This window comes from Aythya ferina, assembly GCF_964211825.1.
Source record: "Aythya ferina genome assembly, chromosome: 1".
NCBI lineage: Eukaryota > Metazoa > Chordata > Aves > Anseriformes > Anatidae > Aythya > Aythya ferina.
Window position 1 is genome coordinate 122,208,215 of NC_140296.1, and position 24,793 is coordinate 122,233,007.

Sequence of the window (24,793 nt, forward strand, 5' to 3'; positions counted from 1 at the left end):
GGTATAAATTGTGATGACGTGAATAAGCATTGCCTACCAGCTACCAAGCAGCTATCAGGCAAAAATACTTAGTCCTTCAAAACAGCAAGTTTAGTTTAACTGAAGTTCAACCAAAGTAAACTTCTGCTAGAGTAATGGAGTATTTCCCAGCAGTGTGCTTGTGGGGGAGACTCTGCTCTGCCTTTTCCAGCATTGTCATTTTGCATCTTGTTGGTTACACAAGACAAACACTTGTGGCCAAATTCTCTCTGTCTTGGTGAATAAGTCTCTAATCCTGCTCTATTACTTAGGAGCATCTTCAATGAACAATCCATGCTGCAGGGAAGAGGGGGAGAAATTTCAACTTTTTATTGATCAAGCTTGGCAACAGCATACAATACTATATCAAACTTTGAAAAAGTGGCTCATGGATGACTTATTCTTGCCTTTTCTTTTTCTAATAACAATGATGAAGATGCAACTGATCAGTTTTACTGCCATTTGGGGGAGGGAGATGGTAATATGCACTAGAAAAAAAGATTAGCATTCCTTTTGATCTCATTTTCCCTTCCGTGCTTTTGCTACTGAGATAGCTAAGATATGACAATCCTGCAATCTGTTCTGCAGCTATAAGTGGGCAATTTTGTTCATTTCTCTGCACTTTGTATAATCCATGCAGTGCCTTGGCAAAGCTACAATGAGGAATGTCATGAGGACTCATCAAAGGGAAGGCTGGCTGATCTATGCAGATGGGTTTACTTGGAAGTTTGCAAGTTTAGGAATCATTAAAAATCTAGTTCAGTTTTATTTTAGTTCAGTTACAGATTGAGCCATGGACCAAATCCCAGAGCTGGAGTGCTCTAATGTTTGTTTATTTGTTTTATTTAGGAGTGTCTGTAGGTAGCTCTCAGGTGCTGCATCATACAGTATGAGCATACCCCAGACTCCTGATTCTGATCTTCCAGCTGCTCTGCTTACCAGCCATGACAGTGCAGGGTGACACCTTTACTAATGTCATGAAAGAGCTGTCCTGTGGGTGAGCCTAATGGAAGCAGGGAAACAAGCATGAGCAGCATGTAGGTGCTTTGCGCAAGTGAAAACTACTGGTACAGAAAGTAGTTCAGTACAGAATAATGCCTCTCTTGACCAAGTGCTCTTTCTTCCAACATCTCCTGTAAATATCTTTATGCTCACTTTATGCTATGTGTTATGCTTTCAATAGTACTTGAGTTTGGTGGGACCTGCCTACCCCGTTTTGGATGGTGGGTATACCATATAGTACATAGCACCTCTATACAGTTCCTAGCATGACTGATGACTTTTCCCTCTTTCCCAGATATAACTCACTACATTCCCAACTCAAAGCTCAAGCAAAAAGTAGAAACTGTCAGAGAAAGCAAGTATTCTGCCTCTGGTTACATCAAGGAGCCAAGCCAGGGCCAGTACAGAGCTCCCTTGTGTGACGGGAAGGCAGTAGGCCTCAGTTCTTCAGTGTGCCTGCACTGCCCTTTGCGGAGATCTACCCTGCCAGCTTGAGCCTGCACGTTTTTACAGTGTCAGCTTCCTGCTCTGCAGTCACCTTTGTTTTCCTGTAATAGCGAAACTGGCTCCTTGTGTTTAAGTGTACTTGTATTAAGTATCCTGGCTCATAGACATATTTGCATTAGATGCCAAACACCCACCCTGTTATATGTTAAATAGCTGTAGGAGTCAGGCACTTGCCCAAGCCCTTTTTCTGTTTGGGTCATGCATTCTCTCTGGTTTGATATTCACATTGAAACATTTGATTAATAGCTTGCTAAAGGAAGTGGAGAAAAATCTGCTCAACCCTCTGCAAGCCCTGCCAACATACACATTGCCAACGTGGTGATTAGGACAAAATCTTTGAGTACTAGAGCTGAAATTGGCACCAGCTCTGGGTAAGTTGCTTTTTCTCACCAAGTTTGCTGCTTTCTACAATCCTTCACTCCCATCTATAAATGTGAGCCAATGCAATTTATATGGGTCATGGGTTATGTTCAACGAGTGTTTATGCTGATGATGCTGGGCGGGTGCATCTCTACTGAAGTTGGCATGATGTTACAGAGAAACTGAGAATTTCTAGGAATTTAATCTCGAATGCTTTAATCCCTGCATGGTATGTAGAGGAAAGGTAAACTTTTGGGATGGTGTGGCTTTCAGAAACAATATGCACAAGGGTAGGAGAAAGCCATGCTTGCACCTGTAGCCTTTTCTGAAGGATATTGGGATGCCTGAACTGAGAGTCCCTTACCTCTTTGAAAACATTGAATTATAGCTGCAGGTGTTTGTTCTTCTTTGTTGTAGTGAAAGCAATAGAAGTTTTCTGAACCTTTTCAAATGAGACCTCTCTTGTCCGGTTCTTGCTACCAGGGACAGAATGACCCCGTGCTCCTATAAATGCTGCTCTGCTTCCTCTTCACTTTTGGCCCAAACGCAGCAAGGTGGAGAAACAGCCCTTCCCTCTCTTACTAGACAACTGGTAGCTTCATTTACCTTGCTTCTCCTCATAAACACCACCTCCTCCCCACACACATGTATCTGCCATCCCCTCCCCTCTCTCCAGAAATCCCAAGGACCAAAGAGATGGCTTTTGGCTGTCACTCCATAGTCTAGCCATGCTACTTTTTCTGCGTGTTTGCTGTGCTTTTATGCCACGATTGTTTTTCCTTCTCAACCCCTTCTTTCAGTGCTCTGAATCTGCATTTAACTAGTTTTAGCCCTAAATATCTACCCTGTGTCCTAACACTGCCTGGAGCAGATGCAGCGCAAATGATTGACCCTTTGCCCCTTGGCAATTTGGCTTTGACTGCACAAAGCAGCCAATAAAGTGGAAAGGGCTGGGCAGCTGATTATGGGGATTAGCTTGGAGCTGTATAGTTTAATGGTCTGAAGTAGAGGAGGAAGTGTTTGCTTAAAAAAGTGTGATTGCATTCCCCCTTTTGCTGCGTGCTCCTGATGACAATTTTTTAGAAGTTACCAACTAAAAAGATAACCACTATTTGCAATACACAGCATGGGCTGGAGGCTGTTAGCTCATTTTCCAGTGATTGGAAGTGGAGTGTGTAGCGATGCAGGTCATGATCTGATCTGTCTAGAAACCCTTTGAAAAGACTTGACTGAAGCCTCTGTCAAGATACTCTCTCAGACAAGGCTGGTTCTCGCTACAGTTTGTCTGCTGAATCTCTTGATCTACTTTGTGGTACATGTATCGTACTTCTAATAAAGTGCATCTATTTTTCTCACTTCTGCTGGTGCTCTCATTCTTGTCTGTATTTTACTGTTGCCTCCTGGCAGCTGTTTCCCTCAGGACCTTCACACTAAAAAGCCTCTTAATGATCTTTTTCTCCCCTCCCCTCTCTTCTTTCCATCCAAAACATGCAGTTGTCTGCTCCTTTCCCTGTGCTTTTCTTCAGTCACTCCTTAAGCTACTCTGGTTGCCTCTTCAGCTTTCCTTTTCCACCCTGTTCTCAGTGCTGTGTTAGCCTCAAAATACAATGCAGCATCCAAGTTAACATCCTGGGGGTCGCTCACTAGTTGTGTGTTTGATATTTATTATCTGTACAATGTGACACAAGCTGAGGAGTTTGATCAGACAGCTTTTATTGTAGATCAGCCCATACTGCTAACAAAGGTTGTACAAAACCACAGATGCTTTAATGTTGTTAAAGCACGTGCTGAGTGTGGTGGTCCTGCCCTCTGTACTCCTTTTTGTTTTGTTTTTCACCTTAGTCACCCCCCTCCCACACAAATACACCTCCCAGCATGAGAAGTAGGTCCCAAGGACCAGACTCTCTGAGCCTGGGGACCCTTCCCACCTGCTTGCTGAAGCTGACCTGTTTGTTCTGGAGTAATTGTGTTTTCATCTAGAGAAAGCAATAGATCTCGTGGCCTTGTAGCTGTCACTTGCTGCTGAGGTATGAAGCCTAGTTTCTAGTTCTGGCTTCAGTGAACGCATTTTTTAATGATCAGTCACTGGATGAAGCGCACAAACAGGGATGCCAGTCTGAGCCTCTCTTTCCCAAGTGAGTTTGTGTTGGGAGCGACTGTTCTCATTTAGCGCTGGTGATTTATTCAATTTGCTTCAAACTGCCACAGACACAAGCAATAAGTTCTGAATCAGGTCAATTTGGACACAACAATAAAGTGTAAAAATAATGCAAGCTAACATTGTTTGTGCTCTGGAGGCCAGCCACAGAAAAAATACCAGCTCCTGGAAGTGCTGTGGCCCAGTCTGATTCAGCCCCTCATATAGACAGAGCATCATTAGAAATGTGCTTATTGTTTTGTCTCTTTTAAATTTTGGCTGTGGTCTGTATGTTCTAGAGTTACTGTGCCTCTACATTTTAAATCTTTTTATTGACAGTTGAAAATAATCAGTCTACCAAGAGCTCAGCAAACCTATGCCGAGATCAAAAGTGAGGCAGCTTTTTCTCACCTGCCATGACTTCTAGTGCTAAGTGTTTTTCCAGTTGCACTGTGCTCTGCCAAACACCATGTTTCCTCCAGATGCAATTCTCCCAACCATGTGTTTAAATCAGTGAGAGCTTCTTGGTGTTGAATACTTCCTTTTTGGCATTCAGTTCATTTACCTATGCATATAAATAAGTGCTGGAAGGCTCCTGATGTTATGAATGTTGGCTACAGGTAGCCTTTCAAGATGATGGGACTTCCTGATTGAAACAATAGATCAGTCACTGTAGTTTAATGATGTATAAAACAGCGATAGGGGAAAAATATCCTTTGCAGATGTTTAGAAGTGGTCTGATGAAATACTTTAAATCTGGATGCACCGAACTTGACTATCTCAGTGAACTTCCAGAGGACAACACAAGAACTAAGTCAAAATGTCAGTTTTCTTGCCCAACATCTCAGCTCAGAGGGAGCTAACGCAGCCAGGGCTCCCAGGTTCCTGCCTCCTTCACCACCCAGTTAGCTGACTATTGTGAACTTGGAAATTTCCAGGCTCTCACAACAAGCTGACCACACTGGGTACCAGAGGTCTTAGCAATACTAGAAGCCATGGTATGCTTTATATTTGTTACCCTGTGGTTTGCTTCTTAAGAGCTCATGAATTTGCTGTTTAAGGGTGGTCAATGGTAGGTGGCAGCATCACCTGTCTCAGTATTTTTCAGAATTACCTCCATCCTCAGCTAGTTCTCCCAGAGTGATCATTTTATTTGGAAACACCCTAAAAAGACTCAGTTTTTAAATTCTATGTTTCAAGACTTCCCAGGCTGAGTGAGCTATTTTCTAGAAAAACCTAGTTGCCTTTCTCTGATATGTCCAGTCTGGCCAAAAATGGAGAAAAGATACCAGGCTTGATAAACCACTGGAACTGATCCAATGCTGTGCTTAGTCTTGAAAGGATATAAACCTTTAGCTTGCTTCATGTGTAGTAGAGGCCCAAGGGTAGTGTGAGAACGTGTGGCAGTGAGCACAGGCAGCACAGGCATTTGGAGCACTTCTGAGCCTGCCAAGTATTGATCAGTGAGGGTTGGGAATGAGTGGAGAAGCATTTCAATTTGTCATCCATATGCGATTCTGATGCTGTCACAGTGAATTAGCAGCACTTTCTTTTCCCTTTAGCCCATCCCAGGCTTTTGTCATTGAAGCATCCCCTTTGCCCATATCTATTTGTTAAAAGACAATGGGCTGGGGATGGGGGGCCTCAAAGAACTTGTGCACCTGAAAAGTCTGATTAAGTTATGCTACTGTGGTCTGAATGGAGATTCTGGACAATACTGAACCATCACTGCTAAAGACTGTTACAGCGTAAATATGTTATAGGGCATTCAAGCTACGATTACTCATTTTGTACAGTCACTTAATCCACTAATGGGGAGAAAAGGGGCAGCAGTTTAAGAAGGCAAGAGGACTGTCAGAAATTATTAAATATATAGGGATGATTTGTTTTGGTAGTCTCTCTTGACCCAAGTACACACTTCAGCTAATGCAACAGACTTAATGCCTCTGGAAATTAGAGCAAGAAGTGATGGGTCATCATTAGTTACAGCAAATTAAGTGTTGTATTTCATCTGGAAGGCAGTGTCTTCAGCTGGGCTTATTTGTTGTCACTGCAGATCATGTGTGAGTCACAAGTGGTATGCTGGGCTAACTCATTTGTGTGATTTAGTAGAGGCTTTTTTATACATGCTTACTGTTCCATATGAGTAGTTTTTCCAAATAGTTTCCAAACAGCAAATGCCACAATATTGGACTTCCTTGTACAGTTAATGCTACTGTTCTGATTCATGTGATGTTGGTGATTTTTTGTTGTTCTTCACATTTCAAATGATTTTTGATTGTATGTTTGAAATACGTTTGTCATATTTGCAGAACTAAAGAGTGAAGAAAGGAAAACTAGGCAAGCATGAAAAGCATCAGTAGTTGGTAGCTTCAGAAGACACAAGAGCCAATCTAATATCATTTAAGGTATATATCCACAGAATATTTTTATGTGGGTTTCTCAGACACAAAATCATACCTTATTCTGGATGATGCCAAAGGCCTGAATGAAGATAATCTATCATAGGTTCATTATAGTTGGAGGTATTAGGAAATCCTTAAGTATTCTTAAAAGAATATCAATAAACAAATAAGGTCACAGGTACAAAACAACAGTGTATAGGTAGTAAGAGGGGTTTCTTTTGGGCTTGTCAGGGTAAGGAACAAGAAATAGCTTTTCTTCATTCCTCTCTAAAGCTGATCCAGGCAAATTAAGCAGCACCAAACTTTTATACCTGGAGTAAGGAGTTCTTGGGGTTGAGAAGAATTGTTTGATGTTACTTTTTATACTGGACTTTTTGTTCCTTCTTCTTCAGCCATCTCCCCATGTACCCCCTTATCAATGATGGTAACGGAGAGTTATTTACTCTTTTCAGATGGAAGGTGCAGGCAGGAAGTGTTGCTCAGATCCTTGGACTTGAGTGTAAACTTTAGAGTTGAAATTAAATATATTTGGACATTGAATAAAAAAGTAAAATAAATTTTAGAAAGACAATCCAGGTCCCAAGACCTTGTTGTCATCTTCCTTCTGTATGAAGAAGGGGAGTTGGAGACATCCAGACCCTCTTGGAGAAGTGCATCCCGACGGAAAAGGGTGATAAACTTAAGGTTTGTTAGTGTGTGCAAGAAAAATGACCCAAACTATGTACTTTGGGTATCTGCCAGTACTTGAGACTCTGAATCTCTCTGCTTCCTACTACACTTCTGATGTTCTGGGTATTGAAGTAATGTATGGTATCAGGAGTGTTAAGGAAGTTGTCTTCTGTACATACAATACCTGAGGGGGGCACAAGGGAGTTAATGTATTAGGGACATACTTTTAGCCAAATCTGACCTTTTTATAAGTCTCATTCTCCCACTTTGCACACTCTGTTTAGACTTAATCCCATCCAGCATGGCCCTATGAGTCCTTCCTAGGTTATTTCCTAACACTCTTTTAGATTCTGCCTTTTCTCTGGCTTCCCCAGCAGAGCTCTCATACTGTGCTGGCCTCTCAGGTAAAAGAGCCAGTAAGTCTTGAAGTGAGAAAGGATGAGGTAGGGCTCCTGAAAATTGAGGACCTCATCTTTTTTACCATCCAGCTCCCATGGAAGCTGACTTGGGAAGTAAATGCCTACATGTGTTTGTGAATATTCCTCCAATCCCTCAGTAAAAAGACAAAGGCAGGTGCCTGGAAGGCACAGAGAGAAGTTTGATTTGTGGATTCTGGGGGATCAGATGTCCTTAAGTATTGGTACTCCATTAATGTACTTGCATTCAGCTCTTAATAAGGGGCAATGGTCACGAAAGATAACCAGCAATGACAGAGCCTACTCTGAGGTAGCACCCAGTGCCTACCCAAGTGCTGCTTTTTGCTAGCTGCTGTAGAGGTAATAAGTCAGTCAAGGAATGTCAAAGTTCAATTTCTGGGGCAAATAATGACTTTACTGGAAAGTGGAGCATGCATTCCTTAATAAGGGACGCTCAGCACCGTGGGATCCCATCAGTATACTCAGCTAATCCTTTCCATGTGCCACTGTACCATTTTTTATAAAAGCCACCAACCCTCATTGGATCAATAAGTCCCGATCAATTCTTTTTCTCTCTGAATTATCCATATGGGGTTGTTAGCTGAGCTGTTGGCAGAAAGAGAGAGACAGCTTTCTGTCTGTTTACTGTAAAGAAGGCAAAGCAAGCTACAGGAGGGGACAAGCAGCAGGGTATTTACTGTCAATACAGCCGGAGAGAGAGAGGAGATATAAGGAGAGGGGAGCAGAGGCTGCAGGCTGCAACCCCAATGAATGATCTGAGTGTAAAAATTCAGTGTAAAAGTTTCAGATAGAAAGTGGGTGGATTGAAGTCAACAAGGAATAACACTGTTTAACAAGTGGTTCAGTGAAGGGTTAGAGAAATAGGGAAGTGCTTGTGGTACAGAATAATAATACTGTACTCAAGCCTACTGAATCTGCAGTGCAACCTGAAAGGCAATTCTAGACTTGTCCTGAGACAAAGCAGTAACTGGGACATTTCTGTGTATGCCTGCATGCAAGACAGACCATTTAAGAGTAGTCATAGTAAGATAATAAGAATAGTAAAGATTGAGTTTAGAAAATAGGAATTGAGCTGATTTTCCTAAGCAGCTGGGTATCACCGTTGTAACTCAGACCAGAAAAACAGGCATACTTTTATGCTTCTCTCTCCTCTTCTTTCATCTGTAGAAGAACTAGGTGATCTGAGCTTCACGGGGCAAGAAGGCTCTGAGCAGCTTGCTCCGAGTGTCCCTCTACTTCCAGATGCAGGCAAACGAGTGAATTGTGAATTCACACTTTAGAGAGCAGCGAAGACCATCTTGCCATGAAACCATTCACAGATGAAGATGTAGAAATCTACATCCAGAGCAAGGTAAGGCTTTATCTGTCCAGATTTTCTGTCTCCCACACTAGGTGTTGATTCTGAAGGGTGCCAAATTTGACAGTTAGTTGCTTGCCTTCTGTCTTCATTTTTTTTTGAGACAAGACTGGGTGAAGTTTCGTGAGAACTGTATTTCTAATGAGATGTCTAGGTTTCTATGCGGAGTGTTATCAGGGATCTCAGCTGGTACCCTTGTTTTCCAAGGTTCTCCTCTTTACCTTCCGAAGTCTTGAATTCTTGCTCCCAATTTTGTAATTCCGTATGTGAGTCTGGCTGTAATTGCCAGCATTTAATCTAAGGAGAGGTCTTTACCTCTTTCCTTGTCCCTTTGGACTCGGCTTGACAGAAACAAGAGCAAAACCACAATAACAAGGGCTGTGTCTTAGAAAGATGCATGCAGGAATCGGAGAGAGATGGATACAGTTAGAATTCTCCTGACAGTCTGTCACCTCAGATAGGGATACTTCCCTGCTCACTATGACTAAATAGCATGTCTCATTAGCACAGGCAGCACACCACATTTTATAAGGTATTCCAGCACTCTGTCGTTTTTTTCTGTTGGTGGTGTTTGTTTTTCCATTATGAAAAGAAGTAAAACACAATAAAAATCATCAACAAAACTGTACATTCCACTAAAAGTAACTCTAAATGAGCCATAATGTTTTATTTTGTTAAATCTGATGTGTTTCATGACAGTGCTTAGCTAATTTCTGTTTGAATGCCTGTTTACTCCTACAAAATGCAAGATACTTAAGTGGAAAAAACATTTACCAATGAAAAACTATAAGGCTATCTTTTCTAAAAAGAATGAAATGCTCTAAAACCATGAAGGGGCTGGTGGGAAAGGTTTGTTTTATCTATGGAAATGTTTCGGTGACAAGTATGTGTATTTCTGTGAAATGAAAACTTTCATTTTCAACCATTCAGTGTTTTGCACTGGAAAATCATTCCATCAGAATCTGTTCAGTGATCTATAATAGTGAACACTTCTCTAAAGATTTATAAAGCAGTGCTACAGAGGAGCCATGCAGAGGAAGATGCTCATATGACTGCCATAAGTACAGGGAAGAGAGGCAGAGTGTAGTGAGGGTGGTCCTAACTGCATATGTCATCTTTTACTGAAAATCTGTTTTCTAGCAGTCTTCCAGCTCAGACAGCTTACCAGTTTCTGCCTGATCCCAAATCTTCTGTCCAAGTAAGGCTGTTCAACCTTCATGTAGCTGCAGTTCAGCCTGCAAAATGGTGCTGTTTTTCAAAACAGGTCAACCACCTGATGCAATGCATCTCTGTGATTCCAAAGATTTCTTCCTTATCCCACTCATCCAGCAGAGGAAATACTCAAATGCATATCTAGCCGAGATGACTGGGGTAAATAAGAACAAACCCAAACATTCTTTGCAGTCCCCAGTCAATCCCAGTTCCGTTTCTTTCTTCCATAATAAAACCTTAATAAAACCTTGTTGTTCTGGCAAATTTTCAAGGTGAAGACCTGGTGATGGAAATGCCAATAGGCTGCAGAAGTGGCTGTCCAGTGAAGACATGTCTCTTTTCCCAACATGTTCCTTCTGGTGTTAACGACACCTTAGATAAATGCCTCGGCCCTTTCAGAAGCTGCATTCCCTCACTCATGCTCCATCTTCTGATTTTTATGGCTCCCGTTCTGTAGGAAGTTTATGTATTATCCAGTAGCAGATTAGGGAGGTAATTGGGTTAGCACCATCTATCCTCTGTCATTTGTTCTTTAATCCTTGCCTCAACGATGAAGAGCTACATGCAGAAGGAGGCATTTAGTGGTACCTCCCTTAAGTTTTTTGAGAGTATGTACTCTCCTAAAGTTTCTGTGTCAACTGCTTAGTCTAGCCAGTAGGTGATGAAGGAGCAATTAAATGAGGCCAGGTTGGGTTGTATTGATTCTCCCAGGATACCAGAGATAGAAAGAAGTGTGTCTAGCAGGTGCCACGCAGAGATAACATGGCATGAACAAAGAGTAGAGGGGGCTGTCCTGGACCTCAGCTTGAGCTGACCAACAGTGATTGTATACTTTAAACAGACCCTGATTTTTCTGTCTGCAGGCTCATAGATGTGGACAACTTTCTCTACCACTCATACCATTTGCTTGTTGAAGGAACCATTAGGTATTTTTTTTTTAGCAATTCAAGACTATTGGTATGCTATAAGAACTAAGGAATTCTGGACAAGGAAACACACAGCAGAGAAAATAATTCTTGCTACGGATTGAGATGTGCTGTAAATGAAATGAAAAAGTAAAAATGAACATGAGCTAATTTTTTTCAGTATATTTCTTTTATATTCAGTATATTTTCTTTTATATTTTATAAACATAAGGGACTGTGTGTTGTTAACACAGCAAAAAATGAGAATGCCAAAGGTAGATGATAGCAAAGGGAATATGATGCTGCTGTCCTGATGTATTTCCCACTTGCAAGTACTATTCAGGCTTAGCAAAAATATTTTTGTTGGAAGGGGAGAGAGTGTATTCCAACTCTGCTCATTAAGTTCTGTGTTAATCAATTGCTCTTCCTTTGTTAATTGATTTTAGGCAAGTAGTGGACCATTTTCATCTCAGACCTCCCACTGAAATACTTTTTAATAAATAGTTACACTACTACTACTGCTTGAATTGAAGGACTATCCATCAAGTCACAGAAGCACCTACCGGTCAATGGAACCACCTTTGGAAAGAGTCCTTGTCATCATCTAAGAATGGACTCTCATCTGTACTTAGATGTGAAGACAGTATGGATATTTTCAATGTGCTGTGTAGGCATGTAAATGCTGCCACATACAGCTGCGATCTGACTAATGCAGAGGGTATCTGTAATTCCTTAAGTCAGCTCTTGAAAGTAAACTTACTCTGGCTCTGAGAGTAGCTAGTATGTGAAGGGGAATAGCTGGGTGTCCTGGATCAAAAATAGATAAAGAACGAGACTGTAGCTAGTTGCTAGCAAATTTATCCATGTAATGAACTCCTTCCCTTCCATCCATTGGTATTCACATGGGAGTATCAACAAATAATCAGCAGTCTGGAATATTGTCCCTTCAGCGTTCACTGGCAAGAGCCCTGTCTCACGGTAAGTTAGTTGTAACTACAGGGAGCAGTAAGTTTTTATTTCCAGAGAAGCATAGGCACGTATACTTCAGGGTGCTCCAATGCAATTGTCTGTTTTCCACGGGAGACAAAGACTGCAGTTATCCGTAATATGAAGTGTCTTTCTTGGAACTGACAGGTGGAACCACGACATTATCTGGTTTCCAAAACAGTGGAGGAGGTGCAGAAAATCATCCAGCAACTGACCACAGAAATCAGCTACAAGGCCACACGATTCCAGGCTATCTCCAACTCTGGCATTCACAATGAGAATATTAAGGTATGAACAAGAGATGTAGTATAGACTCTGCAGCTAGTAGGCAATCAGTAAGTGATTTTCCATTGTTTAATTGTCTGTAGGGACAGGTACCTCACCCCGAACACCACAGACAATGTATTGACACTTCACTGTGGGAATTCAAGTGACTGACTGGATCATACTGACTTACTCGTGACTATCTTACAACTAGAGGAGCATCAAAAAGGGCTGGGTAAATCAGGCAGAGCATTTTTTCACAGCTGCTTATTTTACAAAGAGCCTCTATTGCCAGAGCTGTCATCTGCAAGCAGGAACCAAAACTCTTTGAGAGAGAATTTTTTTTCTTTCTAACATTAAGAGGCAAAACTGCTCATGCTTTCATGAGCTATGACTCATATTTTTCTCAGCTGGAAAACCTGTCAACACACTAAAAAAAAAAATAAATGAAAAACCTTTCTTCTGCTTGAACAGGAAGTTTATTCAGAAATAAATATAAGTATATATATATTTTATTGGTCATGGACTAGAACTTCCTTTCCACTGAGGAGAAATATGCTTATTAGTGGGAGAAGTGAACCACCTCCCTGTTTTAAACCTTCAGATCCCAAAATAATAATGTCCTGTCCCAGCTGTGACAAGAGAAGACTGGTTATTTCATGTGACTACAAGAATAACTACTGTAAGGTTATAAGAAATAATCAAAGCACAGATGAAAATGATCATTTTCATATTCTGTCTATGTCAACCCTTACACTAAAATGTAGCCACTTGCAGACCAAAGCATATCATGTGAAAGCATGAGGGAACTTTTGCTGCTGTATAGGATTGAAAGGGAAGAATTCTGTGTTGTGAAGCTTCTGGAAGAGCATGGACATGGAGGCAGAATAGTGTTATCCAGTCTGAAATGTGGCTACTGGGGACAAACATTCATATTTAGATTTTTTCTGTAATAGCATGTATCCCAGGGCACGTGGGCTTGCCGGTAAGAATGACCACAGTGACACAAAACAGTGCCATGTCCTGATCTATGTGTTACTTAGTGCCATAGTCTACAATCCACCTCCCATATTGAAACAAACCTGCTTGGATAATGATGTCTAACAACACCAGGGTCAAGATAAAATGACTGTTCTGGAAAATAGGAAGAAAAAAAAAAAAAAAAAACACAGGGCAATCTATTCTGAGCAGTAACTTGATTTTATTGTAGACTGGTCTGGACAATGTCTGCCTAAAAGAAATCATTTAAATATAATTTCTTAAAAAGTGGCAGATCTGTTACTTAACGGAACCCAGCACTATAGATCTGTGGCAGTCCTACTTGGAGGGCTGGCTAACTTTGTGCTGTAGTTGTGAGGCAACAAAGAATGGGTTAACAAGAAAATATTTTTGGCTTGGGCTGTTCTGCTTCCAAAAAATAGAATCTTTAATATTGTTGCCAAGAATCTTTAATATTGTTGCCATGACTCACCCTAGAGGAGACTCGTGTCAAGGGAAAGCCAGTATATTAACTGTTCTGTGTTTAATTTTGCACCATCTTTTTTTCTGTCAAGTAAATTTATGGTGACTTTTCAGAACTTCTAGCTTCTGGTTAAAAGGAATTAGTTTAACTTGGTTTAGGGTCTATATTTCTTGAGAAACAACAAGACTCCTTTTAAATATCCTGGGCTGGGTAGGGACTTGTAAGAAAGGTTATAGATGTTCAGTGTTTTTCTGCACCCCAGGGGCAAAACGTCAAAATCTTTAAGAAGAGAACTTGAAATAAAGCTCAGACAAACAAAATTAAATATTTCATTTTAGAAGCTTTCAAGTGTTTTAGCTCTGGCCCACCATTTTTTTTTTGCAGCTGTTTTCTATACAGGGCTGATGCAGAAGCTGTAGAGGCTTCAGTAAGGCGTAAGGAGCAGGTTGGTGTCCAGAGTAATTCCTAGTACAGCACTGCCCAGTTGCACAGCCAAGTGTTCAACCCTGTAATCCTGGTGTGTGTGGGATTTCCCTTTAACAAAACAGGCTTGAAGGATGCTTGCGGCTTTGCTCTGTGAATGAACAACGTGGCACATGCTTTCTCTCTGTTCTGTGTACTTCTTCTCTTCCTCTCTGCTTCTCTCAGGATCAGCCGGCTTTACTGGCCAAGTGGTCAGCTATGCTTCGGGGGAAGCGCCCATTCCACCCATCCATCCAGGTACAAAGCCCTCCTGACACCTGGTGCCTGCTTCTTCCTCACCCACCTTCTTCTTCAGACAACCTCACCCTCCTAACCCATCCTCCTGTGATTATCTCGGCTTCTTTGCAAGAGGTTTTCTTTTTTGCTCAAAGCATACATTATTTTTTTTCAAACCTAATGCTCCGACCTCTGGGATATCCTGGCCAGGAGTGCAAAATTTAGGCTGCATTTAATTTGCTCGACATGCTGCAGGCAGGTTTTTAATACAACAGGGTTGGCTGTAGGTTGCATGTCCCAGAACTGTCCCAGAGGCTCTTGTTCCATCACCCATGACTTGTTTGAAGCCTGTGGTCTGCATATGCCATTCAAGACCATTATGTGGCAGAGCACGGGTGCGGACTGGTATTTGTTTAGGCCAGGAGGACACCTGCTGCACAACCACCCAACCTTGCAGCACCATCTCCTGCCTTGTGATTTCTGCTATTTCCTGGCAAGCCGCAGGTGGAGGAGCCTCGTGACTGGTATTTGCAGGCAATTACATAACAGCTACTGCTCTTCCCTTTAAAACCTATTGGGTGGCCATTGAATACCAGTTTTCTACAATGGTGCTGGTTTATTTTTTGTTGTTCCTCAGTAAGGATGGTGATATAGTTGGCCTTTGCTGCAGGTGGCTGAATTTAGTCCAAGCACAGTTCTCAAAGTGATGTTTCAGCCTGGTGGAGCAGAGCTTCCTCTTGTGTGGTGCCCAAATCAGCATTGTGCCCTAAGGCCTTTCTCCTTGTGCTTTCAGCCAAGCTGGTATTTCCCAACCTGTAGCATGCCTGTAACGCTAGTGCCCTTCTGGTTTTGTATGGGATAATTGCCACCTGTATGAGAGAAAAGAAGTCAGATTTGGTACAGGAAAGAGCACAGCCTGAGGCTGAGCTAAAATAGGGGTCCTGGGCCCATCAGCAGAAGGTGTGGGTAGGAGGCCAAGAAAGCCTGTCCAGAGCTTGTTAGAGCTCTGCAGTAACATTTTAAATAGGCTCAGTTACCAGGAATACTACCAGAATCTTACTGCTGGAGAATGACAAGGGTGCTGAATTCACCTCGAGGTAACCACTTTCCAGCAACAGCTGTCACCTCACATCCTGCTCACACATTTCACCTTATTAATGCCAATGTAAGGTGGGCTTAGTAGTGAGTGAAGTTGAATTGCTTCTGAGTCAACACCATAAAAGTCTGAATGAGCTTGGAGACCCACTCTCCTGGCAACTGGAGCCAAGCTCGCCATATGCTTCCAAACTAGTGTTGGACGATGTCTGGCTGTGTCCTGAACCAGCCTGAGGTTTCGTGGTGTTTGTCTGTCACCTTGTTCGCTCTCCACAAATACTGGTTGAGCACTGGTTTGATTGGAAAATGATCCTCGAAGCAAGGCCAATAAATCATCTTGCAAACAAGCCTGCTTGTGGATGTGTTATCCAGTCATTACTGTTTCCATGCTTGCACTGTTTCTGGCTTCTGCTCAGCAGGAGATGCAGTTTCATATAGTTCTGGCCAAAATCTGGGTTTATTTCTGAGAGTGCCTCTGCCTGTGTAGGTGCAGGCATGCCACTTGCCTGCTATCTCTCTCCCTCTCTCAAGGCAGCACAGCTCTTCCCATCAGGCAGAGTAAAAGACTTGTAAAATTGAAAGGGCCACGGTCTTATTTTACTAATGTCTTTAGGTGGAGTTTGAAAGAGATCAAAAAGATATGCCTTTTGCCGTAGTTGTTACTATTGTTGAAGTCTGGGCTTATTTCTGGTAATGATTCTGAGGGAATAACTTGCACTATGTTGTTTCCCAAAGCTGGATCTCAGAACAAGCTTTCTGCTGCTCTCCTGCTCCTTGGAAGCTGCTAGTTTTTCCATTTCATACAATTGCAGACTAGAAATGACAAGGAATGGGGTTAACTATGGTAGGTGTGGTGGCAAATCAGCCAGAGTGTGCTCTTGTCTTCTGTGGGCTGTGGCTGTCACATCAGACTCCTTTCATAGGACAATTTCCTCTTACTCTGTGTACCTGCAATGTAAACCTCAGACAGGCATGGAACAGGTCCTGGCTATTTCCACTTGTCCCTATCACATCGTGGTTTTCCTTCCCTACAAAGCCCCCAGTTTTACCTGCTATTTCCTAAACCCTCTTTTGTTCATTTCAGGCCCGTGAATCTGCCCTTGCCTCCTCTCTTAATCTCTCTGAACTCTCCTAGGTCTTAGCACCCAGCCAATTCCTCATCACAGTCCCTCTGCGTGGCCTGACCGGGTACAGGGAGTGCCAAGTGCGGCACTGGCGTTATTACACCGTGCACGGAGCCAAGCTCCTCTCCTCCGTGCGAGACCCCGAGGAGCTGCATCAATGGCTAGAGGTGGAGCAGTTCTCAAAAAGCCTTCAGCAGTGGCATGAGACGGACGTGAACATCGAAGGTGATCTGGTTCCAGCCAAAGTCCTTGTCGTCTTCCGGGAGCTGGTGGAGAAGTCGATTATCTCCTGTAACCTCTCCAGTGAGTTTAGTGGGGACAGCTATAAGGGGAACTGTCTGTCTTCCGCAGCTGGTGGAGGGGAAAATACCACACACACACAAGTGTTTGGGACATTCACATGATCAGAAGTTAAAAAAAAAAAAAAAAAACAAAAAAAAAAACTTCAAGAAACAGGGAGCCTCTAGCCTATTGAAATTATGTAAATGTAAACCTGCACTGAAGACAGAATTAAGTCGTCCTTAGGCTCTTCATAACCCAAATGGTGCTCCTTTCTTAGGAACCTGGGTAAGTTAGTTCTACAGCAGCATCACCTTCACCGTTCAGCCAAGATACAACCCAGATTTTCAGAGCATTTAGGAATTTGTCTGGGAAAAAGTCTTTTTATTCTGCTGCAGCATCTGCAATATATCTCAACTAGCAAGAAAAATACTGTAGGAAAATTGGACACAGGGAAAGTCCATAAGTTAGAGGAGGGAAAAGCACTTGAAGATATGTGTAGGGCAGATAATGCTCTAGGGAAAGGTTAGACACCTGTACATTTCCAGCATGGGGTTGTAGGGACTCATTAGGACTTCAAGCAACGTCTGTTGGACAAGTACTGTCATTTCCTCAGTGCCCAGGCTAATCCAGAAGCGTTCAGCAGCTATCATGGAAGTTTGCTTTCACTAGCAGTGCTGATCCTTCTGTGAGCAATTCCAAAGTGCCTGTGTATTTCCTGTGGCTATTTATATATGACATAATGCAATCAGTGGTGCATGCAACATGCTTTCATAGCTGTGATATCTGCAGCAAAATGCTGCCTGAACAGTGATCCTCGTATTTAATTCTTAGCATCCTAGAGGCATGTTACAGACTTCGGCTAATGAACACATGGCTTTGTCCAAGCCAAATAGTCCGTGTTCATCTTTTCACATTAAGACACTGTGACATAGTCAAGTTCAGACTATGGTGCCTTTTCTCACAGCATGTTTCCAGGATGACTTTATTCATCAGCAGCCTGATATGGGTCTTCTGTATTCCAAAGAAATAAGACACATTTCACCTCCTCTGATTGTACTCTGAATTTTACTTGCAGGAGAAAACATGTTAAAGTCAAGCTCAGCTAAATTCTTGCATTCTTCTAGGAAATGTTTCTTATGATAGAAGGGAAAAGGGTGATGTGGATAAAATTTTACCATTGAGGCTCACAGAAAAGGTCAGGTGAAAAGGGCTTTTATCTGAAGCTTTACTTATGTGGAAGTCACTGTGTTGAGGTGAAAACCTGGCATTGTGTCTAGAAGCAGTTCATCAAGTTGTTGAGCCAGGAGAAGCACTTCAAAGGGACCTGGAGAGTGAAGTCTGGGGTGATGATGCTGATTCCTTTTTTGTAAGGAATTCTCCTCTGGGAGGAGATGGAGACAGAGGAGATGAAGTGAGATGGAGTCAGGAGGAGCAATTACTCCCTTCATTCCATGGCTTATCCAAAGTTACATAAGAGTTTCCACATTTCGTTGCTTCCTTGCTTTTTAATTCTTTGAGCACTAGCAGAAACTGAGTATTTCTGGTGCCTCACTTGCCATTGGTGGAAAGATAGATAGCACAGTCATGATACTTTTGGAAACGCTGTGAATTTACTTATGTGCTGACACAGCTATGGCTCTAATGCTTTTCAGCTGCTGGGGATCCCTGCTGAGAGCTTGGTAGCAGTGTAGTTCCTGTTTTGGTGCCAGGCTTGGCTCAGCATGGAAATAACACAGATTTTACTGAGGGTTATGAAGTTCTGGTGGGGATGGATTCCACTGTGCGTTCTGGAGGAGATGCTAAATTGCCATTGGGAGTAGGCAGATATTTCCTCAGTGAAAGCAAAAGTTGCCATCCCAAATGTTCTTCACTGTCCCTCAAGTCTGTTGTGTGGGTTCCTGGTGGAATTGCTCCCTAGCCCACGTCAATCAAAACGAGGTGGATTAACACACTACTACTTAAACCGCGTATGGTATTCTGCTCTGTCTTTTACTTTAGTGGGTTAGAGCATGATCACACAATTGGCTCAGATGACAAAGCTGAAGGAGCAGTGATCCATCCAAAGTGACAGGGAAAGATGGGACAGAAACTTTTTCCATGAACATAGCAGGACCAACAGGAAACACCTCACTAAGCACATTAGTTGCAACTTTCATTCCTTTCTTCTCTCTTCCACTGAAAGTGTCGTTCCCAGTGAGACAGGCAGTTAACCCTTTTTGTATGACAGCGATGCACAAAAGGTAATGTATTCTGGCACTGGCTTCTGTGCAAGTGCATCCCAGAAAATATATATATATATATATATATATAAAAAAAATTGTGCATACCCCACAAAACATTCTAAATGACCAGTGAAGGTAAGTCATTTGGTCTGATCACAGGTCCTCTGAAGGATTAAGGACTTTAAATATGAAATGTTTGTCTGGTCCTCTCTAATCAGAAGTGTACTGCACCATTAGAAATGTTAGTTCGGTTGCACCAAGCACCAGCTGCTATTTTAAAGGTGATCCTAGGACCTAAGAGGACCACAGGGGAAAACAAAAGTGTGGTAATTGAAGGTAAAATTAAGAATCTAGTTCATTTTCTTCATTTTCTCATTCCCCAGGGCAGATTGAGATAAATTTTGTGTGCGTGTCTTCTCCTCATGTTATCAAAGAGAGTTGTTAAGATCAATGGTACTGCAAGGCCCATTTTGGACATGGGCAGTAGACAGCCCCTTGCTGGAAAATGATCTTTTTACCTTTATTATCTTCTCTTGTTGTTCCTTCACAGGCAAAGTGACGGTGCTGGAGAGCTTCAGTTCAGTGGTCCGGGTAGCTGTGGAGACGTCAGAATCCCAGGTGGAGGTGGAGCTGGTCCCTACCGTGGAGATCCCGACTTGCTGGCCCGAGAAAGCCCGGTGGCCTCGCTGCCTTAAGCGTTGGCCTTCCCAGGAAAAAGTGCAGTGCATCAAGGTGAGCAGTGTAAAAACAAACTATAAAGTCTGTGCAGAAATTTACCTTGTAGACATCTAATAATGGTTTCCCAAATGAAGGACTGCAGGGTGATGGCAGGCAACGGCATGGTTGAAAGGTGTACTCCCTAGAGAAGCAATATTTCAAATTATTCTGTCAGATTTTATTGGGAATTTTTTCCCCTAATGGTGGTGAATTCTGTGAAAGGAAAACTGAGTTAACTGTCTGTTGCATGAGTCTCTTGCACACACCTCTGGCCAGGTAGCTCAATGCAACTTTCTTGTTCTGCTCTGCCTCATGTAACCTTTCTGCAAATAGGACACTTTCTCACAGTTTTCTTGCCAGCCTAATTCCATCTATCCCTATAAAGCTCTTGGCTGGATTCGGGCACTCCAGCTCAGCCCCAGCTGCCATGTTCCCACAAGTCCAGTTCTGCTTTCCAGTCCTGGTCCCCTCTCGTGCATGACCTGCTGCTTCATGGTACAGTGCCTGTGGATCTGTGCCTTGGCCTTAGTAGCACTGCTTGTACTGCACCTAGTGGCTCTAAAGCTGGATCTCCTGGGAGTAACTGATGTCACCACATGGGGAGAAAAACAAATTGCATGCTCATTCAGTTGGGAATTATGATGGGAGAATTACCTATGTTTGCCATCTCTGTTAACCCTGTTTAGAACACAGTGCCCCACTTGGAGAGATGTCACACATCCTCTTTGTAACATTGCATTGCTCAGAGAAGTTTGCCTCAGATCTGGTGTCACACTTCTCCTTTTGTCCACAGTCACTTGGTTTTGACCTTTTGGCCCGCTCCAATTATCACTGGCAGCTGTGCTTCTCCCGTGCTGAGCATATGCTCATGGAAGGCCTCGATGAAGATGGTGGTTGTCGCATGAAGTGCTTCAGGGTCATGAGGCAGATGAAGGAAGATGTCTGGTGTGCTGGAAATAAGCCTATCATCACTGCTTATCACCTTCAGGTAGGCATCACTGTGATATAAGATACGGTCTCAGAAACAGTCTGGCTTCTATTCAGTAATGTCAAAATGTCACAACTTAAATCTCTGTAGCATCTGCTATGTAATTTCGAAGGTAGTTGTTAAAATTGCCATACCACTTCATTGCTTTTCAGTGGTAAGAAGTTTAATGAGCACATGTTCCGTATTTCAAAAAGAAACTAAATCCTATAGGAGCATCGTGATTGCAGAGATGCAATTAATGCTGGAGTTGAGGCACTTGCTCTGTCTTGCCTTCACATAGTCTTTGCATTATTGTTTTTGTGTAGTTACCTCCTACCTCTTGACTACCCAGCCATCCATATCTGCCTATCTGTCTGCAGGAAAACTTGTGCATTAGTTTGATGCACATCCAGAAAGACAAAATTCATCATTTCATAAATGAGAGGCTAAGTGCCAGTTCTGGTATTGTTCTACCTGGGGTGAGAAGGGAAGAAAGGTATAAAAAGGTGGTAGTGTCCTCCCTAGACATGCTACAGGATTTATGATGGCTTCACTTGACAAACAGCACTTGTGAAGAAGGGACAGAAAGCCTCAGAGGACCAAGTAAGCACATTTGTTGTGCTTACCCTCCTAGGAATGATGTTCACCTTCTGAAAGACCTACTTGCAGTTTGAAAGCCACCTCTGTGCCTTTTTAGACAGTTGGCAGCTCAGGCCCGTTCAGTAAATGCTGGGGATAGATCACCTGCTTGTAACCTAACTGGAAAAGCAGCACTGTTTTCCTTGCCTCCAGAAACTTCATTGTAACAGCTGCCCATGGATCTTGCTGAAGTGGTGTTAGTGTTGATGAAAGGTAAGTGCTCTGCAAACCTCCAAGGGGTAGCTTTCACTGAGCTACAGCTTGAGTTCCTCACTATGTCTTTTGTTCCCTGGCAACATTAAAAAGAAGTCTTTGCGGTTATTGTGGCTGTGAATAAAAAACTGCTCACATTTGAAAAGCTGTCTGGGAAGAAATTCCTCAGCACTACAGCGACTGCAAGGCCAACTGGAGGGGGAAAAAGCAGGCAACCTAGAAGATGATGGCTTATTTTGATGAAATTCTACCTCTGAAGAAATAAAGAAATTGAAGTCTGTAGTTCAGCTGTGTCTCACTGTATCTGTGGGTCTGTTTGGGACACTGAATCTGCAGAAGAAAATTGGGATTAAGAGGACACTACAGAACTTAGTGGAATTCTGGCTCCCAAGAAGGGTGACTTTGTGCTTTTAGAACTGGTTTGTCAGGTTGACTAAGATGGTCGGTAAGGCTTTTTTGGTTCAGTAAGTATAAGCACCTCCAGAACATTCTTCTCAGTCACAGGAAAGTCTGTGAAAATGCAGCACAGGCAGCATAAAACTAATCCCACAATAGCAATAATCTTGTGCATTTCGTTATTTTAACTATTGATTTCCTAAATGTAATACCACATGAAATAAACTTGGGGGAATAGAACATAGCACATGCTGTGCTGCGTGTCAGAAAATTAAGGGAAGGGAAAGAAAGGGAGAGGAGAGGAGAGAGACAACAACAACAACAACAAAAAAAAAAAAACAGGTTGTATTTGACCAGAAAGCATGCCCTCCAGCTGCAATAATTGCTTGGAATCCCAGTCTACTTGGAAGGCAGATCTGTGTGCATCTGCAGCACAAGTATGACTGAATCTAGCAATTATGCTAACCTGATTAGTATTCTCTCCCTCCTTGCACCTACTGTCTTCTACACTTGTATAATAGGGTATTTTAACACCTAAAACACCTGGAATTTCTACAGTGACCCATGCTGGAGGATGGCGAGGTTGTCTTAGCAAGACCAGTTTCCTTGGGCTCCTGCAGCAGTTAATGGAAAGGGGCTCCTCAGGGGGAAAGATCCTTACCAGGAACATCACAGAGCTGCTCTGCCTGATCCCATGAGGAAGCTTTCTCTCCCTGTTAACTTTCTGAGGATCCTGAGAAACCTGGCTGGCCTTTGTGAATCCCCCTTCCCTCAGCTCTCAGTGCAGGATCATCAGGATGTCCCATGAGGTTTACAAAGGCAAAGGAAATGGGATAGCCATGGGGAGCTGAGAGGGCTTTGCCTTGGGCTGTTGGTTGTGATCCCTCTGTCAAAGAAACGTTAGCGCAGGAAGACTGCAGTGCGAGCCTCTCTGATTTCCAAGGCTGCCAGCCATTTACCAGCACTAAAATTGCCTTAGTAAGCTCTGTGAGCCCTCGACAGAACCTCTAACACCTCTCCTCTCCCATCTGCTTCTTGCAGACAGTGCTATTCTGGACGTGTGAAAAGTACCCACGCACCAAGGATTGGCGCTGCTTCCGCGAAGCCTTCCTGAGACTGGTGCAGAAGCTGCACAAGTGCGTAAGCCAGCACTTCCTCAAGCATTACTTCGTCAAGAACACCAATCTGCTCAAATACGCTAACACCAGTGACCTGGACGTGGTGGCCAGCAAGCTCGCAGTCTTCTTAGAGAACCCTGTCTTCTGCCTGGACTGAGGCAGGGGGAGGCCTCCTCGCCTCAGCTATGAGCTGTTCCCCCACCTCTTCTCCCCGCTGGTGGTTGTTCTTCGTGTGTCCTTCCAGTAGATGTTGCAGCTGGCTTTCTAAGACAGTTGGCACATGCAGCGTGAAAGAGACGTGTCAAGCTGGCAGCGGTGGGCGGTGAAAACTGATGGAGGTATCGCTTGATGCCCAGCCGATCTAGTTCACTTTCAGCAGTGACAGCCTTCCTGGAAGCCACAGCCCGTGAAACCCGGCTCCGTGTCAGTCAGAGCAGGCAACAGCCTTGTTCTCTGCCTCCAGTCTTGTGGCACGCAAGCAGAAAGGCGTTGCGAAGACGTCTCGCCCTGCAGCCTCCCCGCTGTGTAACCTAGCACATGGATGGTGGCTGCCTCCCTCGTTCTCACAAGGACACTGTGCTTAATTCCCTGCCAGCCTCGCAGGCCAGCTCTGCAGAAGAGCATGAGGAGCATGATTTCTGAGGTGTACTGAAGTTGGAAGCTTCCTCTGAGACAATCTGTGATGCCTCCATCAACAGTTAAATGGGATCCTGCTCCAGCACAAAGATAACCATGCTAGTAGCCTTGAATAGCTCAAGGGAAGCAAGAGGAGGAAAGCTGTTTTTTTACTGCCTCCTCATTTTTTTCTCCTCCACCTCCATTTTTCCTTTCATACTTCAAATATATTTTCTTCATGTTTGCCAGTTCTGTTAGTGCCATAAAACCAGGGGGCTCTGCCAGAGCAGATTTCACTCATACCCCCAGCTCCATCCAACAGGCTGGAGGAGGAGTAGGCTTTTCCCTAGTTTTTAGCACTCATATCTTTTTGGTTGGTGTACAGAAGAATATTTTTCAAAGGCTCTTAGCTCCAAAACCCTCCGTGCTTTTAGTATTATATTTGTTTAAAAAGAAAATCAGTTTTAGTATTTCAAAAGAACAGAGTTCTAGAATAAAGAATGTTGGTTTTAATGTTATTAAATCACTGAAACTAAACCAAAGTGGACTTTTTTCTTATACCTGTGCAGGAAAGTAAGTATTTCCTTTGCCAAGGGAGGTGAGGTAGCAGGGGTGGGATTTGCAGCCCATACTCCAGGGAGCTGCTGTGGTGGAAGGACTGCAAGAGGACCATCTGTGGCAGAGCATCTCCCCCTTGTGTCAAGCTGTGGTCTAACCATGCATCTTTAGCGTAGTCTCTGCTTTCTGGCTTTGCTTTTTAACACAGGAGTAACTTGCAGGAATTACTTTATCTCATATCCCAGTCCAAAATACTGAAAGTCCAGCCCTTGGGTCCCCGGGGTCTCATCCAGGCTTCTGAAGACTTCCCATCTCACCAGTCCATTCCACTTGCATTTGGGAGCTGTGTTGTGTGGGAGTGCTGGTCCCAGGCTCACAGCTGGTTACAGGTTCAGGGAGGATTCAGGAGAGGATGCAAAAGTCCTT

General features: G+C 43.1%; 1 protein-coding gene across 9 annotated transcripts in view; it reads left to right on the top strand.

Moving 5' to 3' along the window:
• MAB21L3 (mab-21 like 3) overlaps positions 1–24,346 on the top strand; it is a 30,938-nt gene extending 6,592 nt beyond the window's left edge. For 2 of the 9 annotated variants that reach the window (XM_084500503.1, XM_084500502.1), the window contains exons 2-8: positions 8,703–8,886; positions 12,144–12,284; positions 14,371–14,442; positions 16,652–16,943; positions 19,695–19,876; positions 20,655–20,849; positions 23,118–24,346. In XM_084500503.1, coding sequence (XP_084356629.1) covers positions 8,839–8,886; positions 12,144–12,284; positions 14,371–14,442; positions 16,652–16,943; positions 19,695–19,876; positions 20,655–20,849; positions 23,118–23,351 — 1,164 coding nt within the window. In that variant the 5' untranslated portion in view covers positions 8,703–8,838 and the 3' untranslated portion in view covers positions 23,352–24,346. Of the gene's footprint in view, positions 1–6,336; positions 6,433–8,702; positions 8,887–12,143; positions 12,285–14,106; positions 14,168–14,370; positions 14,443–16,651; positions 16,944–19,694; positions 19,877–20,654; positions 20,850–23,117 lie in introns of all 9 variants that reach the window. The other 7 variants (XM_084500506.1, XM_084500504.1, XM_084500507.1 and 4 more) reach the window with 5 other exon arrangements.
• The last annotated feature ends 447 nt before the right edge of the window (positions 24,347–24,793 follow it).